This window comes from Nematostella vectensis, chromosome 15 (assembly GCF_932526225.1).
Source record: "Nematostella vectensis chromosome 15, jaNemVect1.1, whole genome shotgun sequence".
Taxonomy (NCBI): domain Eukaryota; kingdom Metazoa; phylum Cnidaria; class Anthozoa; order Actiniaria; family Edwardsiidae; genus Nematostella; species Nematostella vectensis.
In genome coordinates, this window is record NC_064048.1 from 5,278,898 (window position 1) to 5,298,294 (window position 19,397).

The following is a 19,397-nucleotide window of genomic DNA, read 5'->3' on the forward strand; positions in this document are numbered from 1 at the left end:
TTTACTACGTAGTGACTTTTAAATGCCAGTCATAAACTTTGTTATTTGAAACTGACTTATAGTTATAGTTGCTGTTTAGTCTACAATTGTGTTTAATGTTTGTTGTCCCTAGAAAGGGAGATGTTATGGTATACCTGTTGAATTTGCTAGTTACCAGGCCGTGCGCAGCATGGCTTAGCTTGTAGTAAATTGAACACGAATAAAACACCGTTTTAGCGGCGAGAATCTTTCTTTTGAATTTGAAAATATTCGTGATAGCGACGCTCGATGGGCCGTTCGTGGAGAAAAAGACAATACACGCCATGCCAAATTCTACCAGCCGGGGTAGGGTGCTTCGCATCAGTTTGACCTTGCCTTGCATCTCCGAGTCTTTACCGACGTCCCTCAAAACCTAATTACTACCCCCAACTTATAAAAAATACCGAAATAAAATCTGTCTATCTATCATTTATCTTTTTTTTATTTATTCATTTGTTTGTTTATTTTTCTTTCCTTGTTTGCAATCAATTATATCTATAAATGCAAAGGACATCCTCGGTACCGTATATCTTACAATAAGATAACATGTATTTTTTTTAATCTCTTTTTTGGGGGGATTGGAATGATTTTTTTAGCAAATCTAACGGCTTTTTCGTCCGTCGCGCCGCTTGACAAGGTAAGGTCAAACTGATGCGATCTATGCAAGTGGGTACTCTGAGCAATTGCATGATGTCATTAACAGTGTCTTAAATGACATCAAAACCATACAAATTATGCAGCCAATGTAGAATACTTAACCCTGTATATCCAGTGTCCTTTGATAATTGAGCCCATACAGTAGGTAGATCCTCTTCTTCAATGCTTTTCATTGTTTCAACCTCATTTGTTATATTACGGACTTCCCATGGAAGACGTGCATGATACCGGTTATTTCCACAGTAGTAGGTACTACCACCCTCAGGGTTAAACAATGCAGAACAGTTAGTTCATAATGATTAAATATGAGATTTATCTGGGAAAGCACACATCATTGCAAAAAGCCATGGCATGGAAAGTACTTAGAAACTCAAGAGTGTTTTTATTATTATGAACCAATCTTACCACATTCACAGGTAAGGTTCACTGATACTAACCTTTCAATTTTTCTCTTCTTCAGGGAAACTGGACGCAGTTGATAAACTTTCGAACCTCACACTGAGCAGGAAGGTCACCCGTCCATAGCAAAATTATGCAGCGGATCTCTACTCTGCCAGATGGGAGACCAACTGATTGTCTAGCATAATCAAATTGCAAACCTATATTGATATGCATCTTATTAACCTTATTAAAAATTGTGAAAGGTGATCAGAAAAAAAATTACTGTAAAGCCACTAACCATTAATATATATATATATATATATATATATATATATATATATATATATATATATATATATATATATATATATATATATATATATATATATATATATATATATATATATATATATATATCTTCTACTTCACTAATGAGAGGATGAAGAGAAAAGGGTCCAAAGAACATGGTCTCTTTTTTGGTAACTGGTAACTTAGAACAAAACCAATCGGGTATATCTCCTCAATAGATCCTCTGTCCTTTTTTGTCATCTTTGCTATTGTCACTTCAATGGCACCTTTAGAGAAAATGGATTACAACAATCAATTCAAATTTCTCCAACTGGCAAGCACAGTTAAAAACAAGCACAGTTAAAAAGTTTGCAGTGCACAAATAATTGATGTTGAAAAATAAAGAATAAAAAGATGGATACTACATGAGCTGAGTTGGGGCAAGTGAGAGAACAATGCTATTAAAATAGTTAGCTGTGTTTGCAATACAAAGTGTGGAAGCACGGGTGGCCTAGTGTGTTAGCGCGTCGGCCTCTCACCGCTGTGGCTCAGGTTCGAATCGTGGCTCAAACTGGGGATTTTTCCGGGTTCCTGCCTTTATTCGAATTTGTGTCACAAGTGAGTTGAAGTTATTTTCTCGTGTTTTCCAGTCTTCTCGGATAAGGACACTAAACCGGAGGTCCGTCTCTTCAAGCTGTATTACGTTAACCTGAACCGAAGGGACGTAAATGAACCAATGGGGACGCAGTTAACCCTCTGGCAGTGACCACCCCCAGCGACAGTGCTTACTAACCGAGGGCCATATGTAAGAAATGAAATATTTGTCTACAAATAGTATTTTTATGTATTTACTCGAATTTTAGAATTGATTTGTATAATTGATTGGGATAACCGAGTGGGGGTAAAGGAACGAGGTCAATCAGCAGTACCCCCCTATAGGGGAGCATTAGCTTGTCACGAGTTTATCGCGCCCCGTGTTTCAGTCGCGTGGAGTCTTCAACAAGACAACATCTAAACTTTTTAATTCCCTCCTCCTCCCCTTGCCTTCCACTTGGTTTGTTTTGTACGCCCACACCTTTACTTGGGCGTATTTATAGTATTGAATTATTTGTAATTTGGTATTTGGATTGAATAAACAGGCTATGGGGATGTGCCCATAGCCAGTTAATGCCAAACACGTGTGATGTATTGCCCAGTAAACAGAGCTAAGGTCATGCAGTACCCAGGAATTTGATTCAACTTGTGAGAGAAATACATAAAATATGTTACCCTCGATAAACAAAGATTAAACTGAAACAATTACTTATAAGAAGTTTGTTTATTTTACATAACACAGCTAGGACTGCCTGGCTAACCAAATGGCTCCCAACCATCCCAATGCCCAATCAGTGCAATGTTTCGTGGCCCACCAAAAGTATGTCTTGGAGTATGTTGGTGCCTTGTCCCGCACTCTTCACATGTTGCCTGATAATATCCTTCACATTCCATCGATTCTTTTATTTGCTCAGTAATAATAACATATGAGCACACTGTGCACTTAAATGGCAACATCCATTCACAGTCATTGTCCCAAAACCACCTCAATTCGTTGAAACGTGATCCGTCCCATATTTCTTTCAGTTCAAGTTTGGCCCTGTTCCTTCATTCCAGTGAGATCTGTTTTTCCAATGTGACATCATTTGATCACATATATTAGGATCAGCATACCATTTTTTCATTTTATCTGAAAGACCAAAAGTCGGGCGTATCAGCGCGCGCTGTAGCCGTTAATGATAGCGCGTGCGTATACATCCGACTCTTGGCCGTTGGTCACGATGCAAACTTTTACACTCACGTGAACGCCCACAAACTGCCGTCCAAGAGAACACCCAAATGCTCCTTGATGGAATTTCAAAACTCAAAAATAAACATTCGCCTCTTTTGTCGGTAACCTTATGCAGGTATTTCTGCAAGCAAAGATCTAAATTCACAGTAAATCTGAAAAAAAAAATGGATCAATTGCGGAACTCAACCGCGCGTGTCTACCCTGTTCGAAGCTACACCAGCTTCAATAAAATGTTTTTCTAGAACGTGTTTATTTGAGTATATTGTGGTTTTAACTGTGTCCTGTGTCTTGATTTGCGGCATGCATCGCGAATAAAGTCTTTGAAACGAGTTAATTTGCTTGTTGTAGTTATTCTACTAGCAGCGCTTGGTTTTCGCTGTTATGCGTTGTAGCGCTTGGCTTATAAAGGAGGGTAGAGGAGGAATATAGGAAAGCATCGAGGGACTAGGTGTTTGGAACGAGATAAGCGCATGTGATGGTTGTCTCGGGAGGAAGTCAAAAGTGATAAGGGGCTTGCCGGATCTCTGCGCATATTACGCGCATAGACATGAAAGGGGAGACATGACAGGGGGAGGGGGGTAAGACTTATTTTGGCCGATCATAGTTTATGCCTACATAAACTATAGGTCATAACGCTTGCCCCAGAAAGGGACTCGATTTTGGGGTGCGGGGTGAGTGCCAGCAGCCTACCATCTAATAGAGGTAGGGGGCTTCTGTATGCGACAGCTATCAATATGGGTAAGGGGGTTCCCTGTACCGACAGCTATCAAGTCGTGGGTAGTGGGTACCTGTGTGCGACAGCTATTAATATGGGTTGTAACGGAAGTCAATAGCCTCCTCTTTGCGTTACCACTTATTAGTCGTTTATCTCTTTATCGCTGCGGTTTTTCTGTGCCTTTTTGCGTAGTTTGTTAGTTAGAGTAGTCATAGCTTAGGAACTTGCTACACTCACGTCCTAAAGCGAGATAGGCGCATGGTTAGGTTGAGTTTTCCTCAGTTTTAGTTTAGTACTCGTGTGGAAAGTTTGTGTTGGATCTTCGGTATCAAAGTTTGGTAACCTTTGGGCGTCGTTCTGGGACAGATGTTTGTAAGCGATCTTTTTCATTATACTTTCCTAGTTTAGCTAATTTAGCATAAGAAAGCTCCTATTTCGCTAAAAGCAAGAATGCTCTTTATTGTAGTATTTTCGTAGTGATATTGATATTATTTAGTACCGCTTTAAAAGTGCATTTAAATGATTTATTATCGATTAGGCTGTTATTGACTAGTATATGCCATTTATTTTAGTCATATGATCATTCTATGATTATCGCTTTCTCGTTTGCCAAGTGGTTATGTTTGATGCTATAATCTTTAGCTATAATTTGATATTTGCTTAGTTATCGCATAATGCTTTGATTATCTCTGAAGAAGCGCTCCGTTAATCCATTAAAGATGAAATGCAATACTCAAAAAAATGATTTTTCAATAATTTGTCTATAGACTTATATTTGTCTCCTGATTACAAAAATGTGTTTCTTTTTAAATGGAACGAATATTAAATATTTTATGGATTTTTCCTTATTTTTCTCGGCTTGACCCGGAAAAACACTACAAAATTTGAACCAAGTATCGCTACCTGCAGCGCGAAAAATAAACAGCGCAGAAACACAACAACACCACAGGAGGTAACCAGGATATGTGCTCTCAATATTATTTTAATCTCGGCTTAATCCAGTTAAAATAGAATATTTGACAGATTTTCTCAAATATAGCCTCGCATCCATCATTTTGCACGATCGTTAAACCGACAAATTGAGGCCTTAAAAGTCGCATCTGGTACATTGCTCTATCAAAAATGGTCATTTTTCCTGAACTTGATTGCCTAGAATCTGAAATAAAATTTTGGGGATAATAAAATCCGGAGCGCTGAGAGCGCCAAGAAGATACAACACTTAACAGGTTATTGACCTTTCAAACTTGGGCTAACTGTGACACCAACAGCTGAATTGGCAGGGAAATTTGGCTTTTGCCGACGCTCCCACCTCGAAACAACGCTGAAAACAAATTTGAGGACCAATAAATATGTGTGTTATCACTTATCATCACAATATGTGTGTTATCACTTATCATTCTTCGTTGTGCGAGATGACTTAGGCAAAACCCGTATTTGAATAGATTATAACTAGTTGTGTACCCAATTCAGGGTAGAGAGTGGCCAAAAAAGTATTATCTATATTTAATAAGCACGATATCTCCGGTATAGTTGAAACAGGGGCACAACCGGAAGAACGTTTTTTACATTCGAAAGTTCGTTCCTTTCAAATTGGAAAAAAACGCTCTAAAGTTCGGAAGATCGTTCTCTAAAATTCGGAAGTTCGAAAGATCGTTCTCTTAAAATTCGGAAGATCGTTCTCTTGAAGCTTGGCAGAACATTGTTTTATCATTCGGAAGATCGTCTCCAGAAATTCGGAAGAACGCTCTTAAAGTTCTTAAAGAATGTCCTTGATATTTGCCGTATGCAAACTAAGAAAGCAAGTCGACTATTTGCATTTGCAATAGAACGACATGTTAATGGTGACGACAATAATATGACCGTTCTCGCTTGCTGCTAAAGTCGCGCATCAAACAGAACTCTCAAGTGAGAGTCGGCTGTCCTTATTTTCTTGTCTTTTCAAAAAAATGTTAATGGCGACCACAATTTTATTATGACGGCTTTGCACTTGCTTAACTCGCGCATCAATAAGACCTCCTAAAAAAGAATCTCCTATCTCAAACTTTGCTATTACGATAATCGATTATGAGCGAATGCAAACTAAGAAAGCGAGTTAGCTTTTAAACTTTACTTGTCTTTGCAAAACAACAACTTTTTAAGCTAAAATATAGCTCTAAATTAAAATTTAAGAAGAAAACCAAGCATTTCTCAAAAGAGCGATGTTGTCTTTTTGGTAAGGTTTTTAAAATCGGAAGAGGTTTTTGCCTTCGGGGTTTTCCCGTACTGATAAACGTTTTTCAAATCCGGAAAAGAAGTTCTTGTCTTCGTGAAGCCGATCATTTCTTCGGATGAACGATCCTGAAAATCGAAAAATCGTTCTCGCCTCTGTGATGAACGATTTTAAAAACAGGGAGAACGATCTTGTCTTCGGAAGAACGATATTGCCTTCGGACAGACGATATTTACTTCGGGAAAATGTTCTTGAAAATCGGATATCGTTTCTCGTAGAAACGTGATGGAGCAGATACAGCGGAGATGGAGGGACTCGAGGAATCGAGGAAAACATTGTCCAACAAAAAACAAACCTTGTTGACATGAGACGTGAACTCGAACAAAAGCGCGAGAGACCTCGCCAACTAAGAGTCCAAAGAGACAAAACCAAACCAGCAAATCTGAGGCAAGTCATGGACCCAGTCAACAGGGAGACCAAGACAACGCCTTTAGACGTGCTCCTAGGACAACCAGCTACTAGCGATCGCCTTCCAGGTCGGCAATCAAGCACCCAAGCGCAAAGAGACGAAATACCAGCAGCTTTGCTGTATCTGGAGCCGAGACAAGCAAGACAACAGGGTGAGAAACCAAAACTCATCACTGATTTTTTTAGACAACTTAATCCCCACAAATAACGAGTAAGTGATAGAGCCACGGATATGCCAGATTAGTTTTACAATATGGCCAAAAGCCAAATTTATAATTTATTACTATCGCTCAATGGGTAATAGCCAACACACGAATAATGCATGCATTACTTAACGAGGGTACACTAGTACCATGACTCTAGCGGTAAAATTCGAGTGGAGATCCGTCAGTCAGTATGACAATAAATTCCGCAAACTTCAGGCACTTTACAACTACTCTTGGAGTTTTGACTCCAACCACCTACACACGTTTTTTTACACCACTATAAAAGGTTAATAGCATTAACGCCACACAGGGTAGACCGGCTAACAGAACCCCACAACACCAACAGAGCAATAACATAACTAACAGCAACGGCTGGTCTACTTTTGCAACATTTACCGCCGATAGCCGTATCATTTGCCGTTAACTACAATTCAAAGGGTTGCGCTTTACCAGCATGTAATTTCGCGCACGTATGAAGCCGCAAAGTAGCGCGAAGGGTGTACGGACAGTCGCGCCCAAGTGTGACGCACACACAACCAGCTAACAAAAGTAACGCTAATCAATCTTCGCCAAACACACGCAATTACTAACATCCATCCCCGAAAGTCCACTTAAGGCGGGGGTTAACTTGAAAAGGTCAATTTTTCTTTTTTTACCAAAAATCAATTATTCAATTATCAAACTTTACTTTCTCTAACTTTCAGGGTATGGTTTAAAGTAATTTTGTTATTTTTTCGCTACTTTCCAACAACCACTTGATGTTCCTAGTGCCGTTGCCATGGCAACGAAAACTGGTATCCTTTTATAACTTTTGTTTTTTACCGCCCGTATTGCTGAATTTCATGAGTGTGGAACAGGTAAGACTGATGATAGCATCCTTCCTTTCCAAATAAATCGTTGTCTTCCTTCTTAAAATGTTTTGAAAGGGAATGCTCGTGTGTCTTTTTAGCTTTTCTGCGCAGCTTGTGATGGGAATATGTGAAAATTGTGAACAATATGTGTGACAGAGGACCCTTCGTCAAGAGCTGGGCTTTCCTCATACATCATGAGCCAATGTAGTAGCTGTGGGAAAAACTCCTGTCTAAAAGCGTCTGCATCTGTCACAGGAGCAAGTTCCCATGATGTAATATGAATATGACTTGCATATCTAAGCCAGCATACTACAAGCAAGTCGAGAACACTCTAACAGCACAGGAAGAGGAGGCAGAAGCAGAGATGGGACTTGCTGCAAAACGACTTACAGAGAAACTCGAGGAGTCCCATGAACAGCTCGGAGAGTTTGTTGATGTTGCCGTCAGCTTTGATGGCACATGGGCAAAACGAGGCTTCGCCTCGCAGACTGGATTTGTTTTTGTTGTATCAGTGGACACTGGTGAGGTTTTCGATAACTATGTCCTAAACAAAAAATGTGTGAGCTCTATTTGAACAAGTGTGATGAGAATGTCGAGGAGTTTGAGGAGTGGAGGGCAGAGCATATGGCCATGCTTGTGCTTCTCTATGCTTGTTACACAACCTTGCTTATCTCGATCGTCGACTTGTTGATCACGATAGTTCACGAAAAGGTTTTGGGCATTTTAGGTCCCAAAGATGCCGAAAATCGATCGTGTGATTGGTTTTGCAACTAAAGACTGATTTCACTTCACCATCAAGACACGTGCTTTCGCCGCCTACATCACTTTACATTGGACTATAGAGATAGTAGTTATGGTTATAAATGTGAACACAAAAAGTTCATACCATTGACAAAGTCTATCCCTATAGGTACCCTTTGTTTGCTTCTATTATTTATATTATTCGTTAAGTGTACGGTCTCTAGAGACAATCATTAAATAGTATAAAAACTGGAAAAAGGTTTTGTTTATAACTATTTTTGTTTTTCGGTGTTTTTTTTCTTTGGAAACGCTATATAACGCATAAAACTAATAATATCATAGTTGAAGCAAATATCTATCGAAATAGGCACAGTCAAACTTAAATGTCAAAATTGCGATGCTCCCGCATAGTGCTAATGAGTAAAATTTACTATTTTAGGCTTCCAAGAGTTACAAAAGAGAAAACGGTGGCGCTGGATGCAACCGGATGGAGATGTCAATCTTGACTGGCATATCCAGAATGTTGATGACAAGGAAGATGATAAGTGGCAAAAAAATCCTCTTTGCGAAGGCACTAAACCAAGTGACACCAAGCACTGCAGAACAAGATGAGATGTTTGAGAGAAATGAAAGAGTTATTTGAAATGGGATGATAATTGTATGGGCTTCTGAACAACGCGTGCAAAACGACTGAATGAGCCCCGAAACAGTGGTGCCTGGCCAAACTGCTTTGAAAACTGAATAAAAAATCTTGTTTAACCTAAATGGTGTAAACTTGTTGACAGCCCAAAATGTAAACTTTGCACCATTTCTTTTTGACGGTGTAACCTGGAAAAATGAAGTCCCTCCTTTTCGCGTTTTCACAAATGATAGCTCAGCAACTCCAGAAGGCAAACACAAAACCTGCTTAGAAGGTCTCAATGCTCAAGCTGATGTTGGGCCAGGTTGTAAACTTCTGCCCAATCATCAGCCATAACATCATCAAAGGCATATGGCCTTTGTGGAGGATAGTGGTTAACAGACGAAAATTATGTCGCTATGTGGTTTGTAATGCGGGTTCCTGACTTTTATAGGTTAAGACAAATCATACGTTTTAAATAGGTCAGGAGCAGGAGAAGCTGGTAAGCTGGAAGCTGGACAGTTGGTAAGAGGGAGTGATGTATTGACGGTTCTCCCGACGGGTCTCGGGAATATCCGATTTTCCCTGTTTAATTTGCAAAGGATCCAAATTTTGTTTTGAAACTTACTTTACAAAGTCGACAAGAGCTTTTTTGCGACATATCCCTCCGCTATTTCGGCAACAAAAAGAGCGCCAAATAGACGTTCCCGCCCGCCAATGTGTACATTTCACGCTATTTTGAATGATGTCGGCTGCCACCCAGCTGTCACTTTTTGACAGCAGCTTTAATCAATTTGACATTGCGAAAGCAGAGGGCGTTTGGACCGAGTCGGGCCCATGGTTGCAGGCTTTTGTGGGCGCAAAAAAAAACGAAACACAACGAAATAAAGCGTAACGCAACGAACAAAAATAAAACCCATGAAACAAACGTCGCTACACAGGCTAACTCGCCTACTGTAACCATGTAGACGATGTTGATCCCAGTTATTAATTTCTTCGGTGAAAAGCACCTTTAGTTACGACAATTAGCTTTGCCCTCTCGTCAGACAAGCAAGATGTTTTGTAGCTGAGAAACTTGAAGACCTCTGTTGTCAAGTTCGACCTCCCAAAGTATCCCAATCAGACAATGGCAGCTTGTTAAAAAGGCAGTACAGGATTTGGGCAAAATGATGTAAACATGGATGAAAAAGGTCCAATCGGTTGCTGAGAAAAAAGGGTGTGATTTCATGCACATGCATAAGTTTGGGGTTAATTGGGCTAAACAGCTAGCCTAACACCTATTCCTAGAAAAAAAGGCAGCCAATGAGGTCAACAGTAATCATTTAAGATGTTTTATGTGACAACGACCCCCCAAAAATAAGCAAGTGAGCAAGAACCCTGAGAATCAGCAAGAAAATAATCATACATATTGATTTTAGGCATAAAATGAAATAAAAACAACACATTTACTCAATCAAGTATTCAGACCGAGACCTCAATTAGACCAATTGAAGCATGACTATTCGGACCATAATCGAAATGACTTTGTAGGAGGACAGATTTCCAAGATCCAAGCTAAATAATGCAAAACAGTCAATTTGTTTCATTCTTATAGCACTAAAAAATGCTTCTGAAAATGTGTTACAGGTTGCATTGCATCGCATTAACTAACTGTGGACTTGGCCAATATAAAATGACCTGGTGTTACCAGATGTATGGTCTTGATTACCACTGAGTTAAACATCTTAACAAAAAGGATCCCCCAGCAGTAGAAGGGGCCTTGCAACAGGCTTCAGAGACAAGGATGACTAAGTTGAGGGGACAGAAGACGGAAGAGGCAACAGAGAAAGCGTATATCCTATAAAGTAGCGTGCTGAGGACAAGGAAGAAAGAAGAGGGGGAAGCGCAAAGCAATCCTGCACACCTATGGAGATGATGACATTGTGGTAGAGTAGGATGACCCGGAGCTGGTAACAGAAGCTCAAGATGCCTTAGGTGATAGCTCAACTATCATCAGTGGAAAAAGGTGTAAATGTGGTTCGACTGGGCATCAAAGAACCTCAAATAAGACATGTCCCCTGAGAAAAGCAGAAGGGAAGAAAAGCTAGGTTCAGTTTTAGATTTTTTTTTATTTTCATCTTTTCCCTTAAAAAAAAAATAGCAAGAAGTACTAGAAGCACTAGGTAGTATTCAGCAAGCTGCACTATTGTTCAACTATTTGGGCCAACACAAGTAAGACCGATGTGAAGAAGTTACAGAAGATCCAGAATTTTGCTGCCATCCTCTCAGTGCCTGCTACGCTGACGCATGATGACGCATGTAGCGAACAGTACGTATTAGATAATAATTAACTCTGTAACCAGATAAAATTAGAGCCAGGCAGTGCTAAGCCCCGCATAATCGTACCAGAATCGAACGATCAAGCACGCACACGACGATTTCCCTCCTGATATAGCTGGATCAAGGTATGTTTTGTTCCATTTCTTTGCGGCTAGCGCACATATTTGATTTCTTACTTTGATTATTGCCTGTTGGATAGTTTGTTATCGCATAATTACGCATTTATTCCGACGATTTTTTACTATCTTTCTGAATGAAAATGTGCGTCCCCCCAGGTTATGCATTTTAAACCAAATTGCTTTTGTTTAAATATATCCTTACATAGGAGGAGTGCCAGACACGCCAAGTGTTTCAATTTCTTTCAGTAGGAGGGAGGCGAAGACGGGGATAACCACTCCATCAACTTGGATAAATGGATTTATTAGTTTATAAAAAGCCATTGCAATAATGCCTGACAGTATAATTCGTTGTCAGAAATCATAACAATAGTCCGGCAGCCAAATGCGATTTTTTATATAACCTTGCAAGTGCTTCGATACAATGTTTTAATGTCAATTCTTATCAAACACATGATGCTGGACAATAATCTGAACAGCCAATGACCCTTGGGCATTAGGAGTTATGCAGGGACAAAGAAAATGCACACAAACCACAGGGTACCCGCGTCATGATTTCCCAAATATATATATCAAAGTAACTTATCTTGGTACTTTTAACTCTAAAATAGAACATTCTCACCTTTATGGATCAATGTAAAAGTCTAAGTTCGAAAGTCTGTACCACAGGGTACCCAAGTCCCAAAATCGAAATTTGAAATATATTTTCAATAAAAAATGCTCATTCTAAAAAAAACACTCATTACTATAAAAACACAGTTTGGTGGCATCACTCCATCACCTATAAGTGTTATAAGGTATCAATCTCCTATTCTCCCTGTTTGCTGAAAGTTTTCGTTATAGAAATGGGTTACCTGTGGCGAATCATGGGTGCCTCATATTAACACATTTCTGTAATGTTTGTAACAAATGTGCCTCATATTAACACATTTCTGTAATGTTTGTAACAAATGTACATTTTAGATAGAACAAGTTCATAGATATAACAGAAACACCTTCATCACATGTTGTAAACTGATACCTGGCCTGGTGACTAGTTCCCAGGGCTACTCACAATCCAAGATGGCGTCCTCAATGGCGACCCTTGGTTCTCTGTAAGTATTTCTATTTAAAATCGCTTATTTGCTTGATTTGTTCAGTATAAATCATCGTTATCTATGTCGAAATTGTTTCATAGCAGTTAGAAAAAGGCGAAATTAGCATTTAAAAAAGTCTGGGTTATTTTTTTTACTTTTGAGTTAAGTCCTAAGAGAGAGAAATTCAATTGATCGCAAAAGCCAACCACTTGGCTGTTAAATTGACTAAGCAATGTTTATAGTTTTGTGGACTGCTTCTAACTTTAGCAATTTTGTCATGTTTCTAGATTAACAAGACTTGAGAGTAATTATGGCAAATAAATGCTTTTTTGACTGGAAATTTCACTGTGATGGGAAAGGAGTCCTTGGTAAAGCGGGGCCAGCACGAATTGAATCCATTATCAAGTTTAGCAAGGACTACAACGATGACATCCATGTAACTCTAGCTGAGCAGCTTAAGAGGAACAGCCTACTGACAATCCAATGTCACAGAGACTGTGTATCTACATACACATCCAAACAGCATTTGGATCGTCACAAGAAACGACAGGGCGGTGGTACTAGTACTAGTGAGGCTGCCAGTCAACCTGTACAGAAAAGACGCCGGTCGGATGTACCAGCATTTAGCTTCAAGGAACACTGTCTTTTTTGTGGAGAGTTATGTGAAATAAAAAGAAACAAGAAGCATCCAGATCGCTGGAAGAAAGCAGCGTTATGCAGAACCGCCGATACGAATCCTGGCGAAAAGTCATTCAAGCATACTATTTTAGAGGCATGTACTCGACGTAATGACGACATAGCCCACGATGTAAGAATTCGCGTTGAAGGTGCTTTAAGTGATCTGCCTGCAGCTGATGCACGCTATCACGTCCACTGCATGACAAAGTTTATGTCCCCAAAATCGATCTCTGCGGCGAGTAATGCCTCAAAGAAAAAGGAACGTGTAGATTCTGCATTTGACCTTGTTATTGGTATGACGAACGATAAATCACGTTTATGGAATTCTATTGAGAGCTTTATTAGCAGTATCAACTGTTTGGCGGAAAGGTCTTAACACGAAGTTCAGTTCTTTCACAGGAATACTTTTCAGATGACATTGCAATCCTTTCATCTCCTGGTTTATCGAGTGTCGTAGTCTTCAAGAGGAACGCGTCAACTGTGCTGAACCTTACTAGCGACACAGAAGATGACGAAATGGATATCTTTATCAAAAGACTTGCAAAGTCAGTTCGCAATGAGGTAAAGAATTTAGACAGAGACCAACATCGCTATCAGATAAGAATCACCAAGGAGGACATGTCAATGTCAGTTAGTCAAACAATAATGGACCTGCTAGCTGCATTGACAGATGACTTGAAAAATACCCTCCCTGCACTCCTCATTGGCAACATAGTCACCTGCGTCCTATCTAACAAACCTACGAATCTGCAGATAGCCCTCGGAAATCTAATAAGAGATTTAAAGTCGCTGATAAATCAGCTTTACCAATTCAGAATTACCTGTTCATATGATGAGATTCTTCGCTTCAAAAACTCGGCAGCTCTAGCAGCAACACGTGATATCAAGATCAGTGGAATCAAACACGGAGGTGACGGGCTCATACAAGCTGTTGCAGACAACTTTGATGCTGATATTTCGTCCCAAAACTGCAAGATAACAACACATGCCATTGCAATTTTCATCACACAACCAATGAATGCGTCAAACGAGAACGAGGACCCCAAAGAAACAATACCGAGAATATCAAAATCTGAGATGACCACGCCAATCGACTTTGATATCCCAGTCAAACGCTACCAGGGACCTAAAACAGTTCCAATGCCTGAAAAGTGCTCTGAGAAAAGCGTTCTTCCATTGAAGGTCCTTTGCAGAGCTGTCATCTCAGAACGAAGAGCAAAAAAGCTTGACCTTTCGTTCTTGAATGACGTCATTAACAGTGAATCCTGCCCAGAATACAATGGTTACAATTGTAACATGCTGATGAGTTTTTTTGGTGCGGTCGGTATTCTGATGCAAGGATCAGGACTCTCTGTAGTTCTAGATTCAACGTTTGCCGGAGTAACAAAGATGCTCTCTGGGAAGAAATTTCCACAGAATGTGAGGGCTTTCAGGCTAGTGGTCGAAGAGCTGTTACGAAGCCTCATGAGCGATGGAGAGGTCACCACCCCTGAAAAACTGCTAAGGCGTCTAGATGATGTAGCCAGTTTGAGCAAAACATCCAAGTTGTGGGTTGACTGCTTTATTAAGCCTGTCTTTATCATGATGCTCTACGTGCAAGCCGAACGAGAGGGTGACTGGCCTCTGCATTTGGTAGCTGTGAAGAAGATGCTTCCATATTTCTTCGCGTCTGCCCATGTGAACTATGAGCGATGGGGGCTGTATTATCTGCGTTCAATGGAAAGATTAGGAGATGAAGAGATTGACAAGTTCTTGAAAGGGGAGCATACCATGCACCATGTCCCAGGGCTGTGGAACGGAATCTGGAGTGATATGTTCATTGAGACAACCTTTATGCGCTATGGCCATGGCCCTGGAGGCATCATCGGAATCACCCTCAAGCCGGAAACCCTGAAAACATGGGCTCTTGGTCTGCACATCTGTTTTCGCTTGGATCAGGATGTCGCCAGCATTGTAAGCAACGAGCAAGAAGCCTGTCAGGCAACGCACGAAGAGGAGACACAAGGGAGGATCGCGTCGGATAGTGCTGACCGAGAGAGCATTCGCAAGAAGTTGGAGCTTTGCATTGATCCACTTAAAAGCTCAGCGCACACATCAAACAATGTTAACATCGTGAGTGGTCAAGTGGCTGAAAACATAGTTAATGCTCAAGATGCGGTAGTGGTTGGACAGAAGACAATGAAGGAGTTCGAGAAAGCCTGGCCCGAAGGATTTCGAAACAGCATTCCGAAGAAAGTAAAGACCGTCTCAGACAGCAAGAAGCAGTTAAAGGCTGGGACACAGAAGGTTTACGATACTAACGTGATTTACAGCCGGGTTATAGGCATCCAAGCAAGCCCAAGGGACATTGATCTAAGGAAGGTTCTGAGCCACGAGCTAGCTCCAGTGCCAACTACGGTGTTCCATGAATCTGACTTAAAGAAACGACTAGCAAGAGAATCGTCCTCGCGTAGTGCCTCTAACGCCGCAGCAATTGTTCTGGATGGCTCTGCCGTGTTGTGAGTTGTTCATTGGCCAGCCAAAGGTGTGCTATCGGATTATGTTGAAAACTTCAAGAGCTTCATAGCACAGAAACTGTCTGTTGCACCTGTCTACTTAGTTTTGACAGATATCGTGACTACAGCACGAAGAGTGTAACGAGAAATGCAAGGGAATGCGAGGCAAGCAGGGTATATCAGCTTTCGGAAACCACACCACTACCCTCACAGAAAGCAGTGCTTACTGTATCTTCTAACAAGAAGCAGCTGATGTCAATCATTTGTAACAATATCACCAAGGATGATTCATTCCATACTCAGTATACTTCAAAGAATAAGTTGGTAATCACTGGCGATTCTGTCCCGACAGAAATCTACAACGGGCTCGTCATTTCACGGAACGACCTTGCAACAACTCACGAAAAAGCCGACAACATCGTTGCGCAGCAAGCCATCATGTGTGCACGGGAGCACATCGGAACTACGGTAGTGGTAGCAGATGACACAGATGTGTTCGTCCTCCTCGCATACCATTACTTACACGAGGGACTCACTAACCCCATGTTTATGTGCTCGCCAATCCATAACAGAGCTTCCATCGATATCAAGGAAACAGTAGAGGCACATCGTACTATCTTACCTGCCCTACCAGCAGTGCATGCACTATCCGGCTGTGATACGGTCCCAACATACGTTGGTATTGGAAAGGGGACTGCCCTGAAGACCCTGATGGCGGATTCTGACTCGTTAACCCTGTTACTAGTCAAGCAACAAAGTTCATCGGCGCGTGCTATAGCAAAGGGATGCAAGAGAAGAGCATGTCAGATATGCGATACAGAATCTGGGCGACAAAGTTTGGCAACACTACAACATCAACGCCAAAGATCGAATCACTGCCACCATCCACAGAAGAGTTCGCAGAAAACGTGAAGAGGGCGCACCTTCAGACTTACATCTGGAAGGCAGCACAGTCCCATGACCCTCTTCCTCTCGACCCAGTAGACTTTGGGTACATCAAGTACGAGCCCTCAAGGTCCTTACTACCAAGAACAGTACCCGACGATGTCCCACTTGTGCCAGACGAGATCATGGCTTTAATCAGATGCAAGTGTGGAGGCTTCGACCCGTGCAGAACATTAAGGTGTAGTTGTAGCCGACTCAAGTTGCCCTGCACTCTTTTCTGTAATTGTAATGCTGACGATTAAATCGATAGTGGTCTACTCGAGGTGCTCTCCAGAGTCTGTACGTCATTTTTCAATGATTGTCAACAAGATAGTAACCATACGAAACCTTTGCATCGGCAAATGTTATATGGCTTGACACACATGACTGTTTGTATCAACCATTTCAATAATTGAACAAGTATCAGTGTTTCGAACAGCTTTGTTATTTTGAAATTACGACATGGGTACCCTGTGGCTTTGACCAAGAGGGAGGTGGAAATTACATCATGCATCCCTAAAGCTACGTGATAACAGAGACACTCCACAACGGCAGAAGGTCCACTTTCGGTTCTTAATAGACAAGTAATTTATCCATATTTTCCGAAATATAACATGATCCATGATACCTTACAATAGAAGAACTGCGCTGACAATTGCAATATGCGCTAAGGTTTTTTTTAAATAGTTGTATGAGTTGATGGTTTACTCCATTTTAGCACCCCCAAAGATGCAATCCTTGGATGATGTCAAGACTCGTATTATGGATGAGACCATGGCAGAGTTGGCATTACTTGCTCACTATCTTGGCTACGGAAAGTGCGCGAGCTGCCGCGCACAGTTCGTAGGAGAGGACTTCAGACGAAACGGGGACAGCTGGGAAGCGGACAGGAAAGGCCCGTGCAAGGGCTACATGAATCACCACAGGCTCAAGATGCACTACAGAGACTTCAAGTTTGGCGTCAAGAACATCGTCTACGACAAACCAGTTATTCAGACATTGAAACCTCAGTCGTACATATCTGGAAGCGAAAGAAATAATGAGGATCATGAAGTGACACGTACGGTTTCTGAGCAAGTGGAAAGCACGCGTACCGTCACCCACGAGACAACCAGCTCGTGGAAAAAGACACATGGAGTAGGTATCGAGTTAAGCTACACCCCTCCCGATGCAACAGGAGGGGTGGGAGTAAAAGCGTCGTACAATTTTAACTACGAGAAGTCGTGGACCCAGGCGGGCAGCACTGCAAATACGCAGAAGTACACGAGCACAGTCACATCGACAAAGACGCTCAAACCCTTCACAGCTGCTCAGTATCGTATTATGCTGACAAAGACGAGAACCACCGTACTGTACAACCGCAACCATTATCGTGCACTTCTTGGCAGAGCTGGACGGATTCTTGAGGTGGGGAGGAGGAAAAGACGGAGACTCTACCAACTACCATTACAAGTAAGTCGTGGCTATACCATTACCAATTAGATGAAAATATCATAACTAGCATATCATAACATTTGCAGTAGTCGTGACTCCCATTTCAAGTATGCCGTGACTCCCATTTCCAGTATGCCGTGACTACCATTTTTAGTATGCCTTGACTCCCATTTCAAGTATGCCGTGACTCCCATTTCCAGTATGCCGTGACTACCATTTCCAGTATGCCGTGACTACCGCTACCAGTAAATTATAACCACTGTTACCAGTAAGACTACAATCGCCACTAGTATTTCTAATACAAAACTTTCTCTTTCTGAAGGCACCGCGGCTCAAATAGAAGACCAACCTTTAAGTACAAATTCGGCGACTCTTCAACTCCGTTCTACAGCGCCCTAAAGAAACAAAGTGACCGAAGTATGCAACCATGGGAATGGCATGAGATGAAAGCGAGATATTCTAATGCACAACCACTGATCAATGCTCTCACCGACGAGAGCAAGTATGAATTTACCTTGACTGGCAATTTGAGGACGTGATTGGCCACCATGTAGATATACATTGGAGTACCACATCGTTAAAAGTACTGCGTAGATTCGAGGAAACCCTTGCTGAGACGCATTTCCCAAAGATCAAAAGAGAACATGGCGGCCTTAGCGTGAAGACGCGTTTTTGTAGGGCTGTCCGCCAACTCATGCCTTTCGCGAAGGAGCGCTAGAATGGGGAAGTTAGCAAGTCTACTGAAAAGCAGCCAGTGACACTTGAGTCAATCTGGTTAGTCCTTTTAGAAGTTCAAGCAAACACCCAAGGTTTAAAGGAAGAAGTTGGGGATTTGAAGAAAGAACAACGTAGGCAATTAAATCAAGCACATATGTTCTATAAAATCTACAATGGCCTTGTTGGTATATCTTTTCCACCCGAAGTAACACCTATCACAAGAGTCTCAAGACAACCCAACTGCGCGCCCTTCCATCAACTTGTAACATTGAATGACACTTATAAATATTCATTTTACCCAAGAACTATAAGAACTTGGAACAGTATAAATTTATCTACAATCCCAGATTCGTTAGCTAAGTTCAAGGACAGTTTATTATTAAAAGTCCAAACCAATTAATAATACCTATTGATATATATATGCATGAAAAGATATATTTATTTTTATTTAACATTTACATTAACAATTACCATATTTTTTTACTAGTTTCTGATCTTTAGGGTGCATGCCATGGATGCATGGAGCGGCTGCCAAACTAGCGGGAGTTGGCTCAAGGGTGAGGCAAAGATTCTTTGTTTCGCGCTTGGGTTGATTCTTGTTGGTTGGCTGTTTCATGCATTTATGGCATTTACTCTATTGATGATAATTTTAATTTCATG

The 19,397-nt window shown here is 41.1% G+C and overlaps 1 protein-coding gene across 3 annotated transcripts in view; it reads right to left on the reverse strand.

Moving 5' to 3' along the window:
- Window positions 1–4,848: 4,848 nt before the first annotated feature.
- Window positions 4,849–19,397, reverse strand: part of LOC5522339 — a 36,902-nt gene continuing 22,353 nt past the window's right edge. For all 3 annotated transcript variants that reach the window (XM_032367539.2, XM_032367538.2, XM_032367537.2), the window contains one exon: window positions 4,849–14,135. In XM_032367539.2, coding sequence (XP_032223430.2) covers window positions 14,032–14,135 — 104 coding nt within the window. In that variant the 3' untranslated portion in view covers window positions 4,849–14,031. The remainder of the gene's footprint in view (window positions 14,136–19,397) is intronic.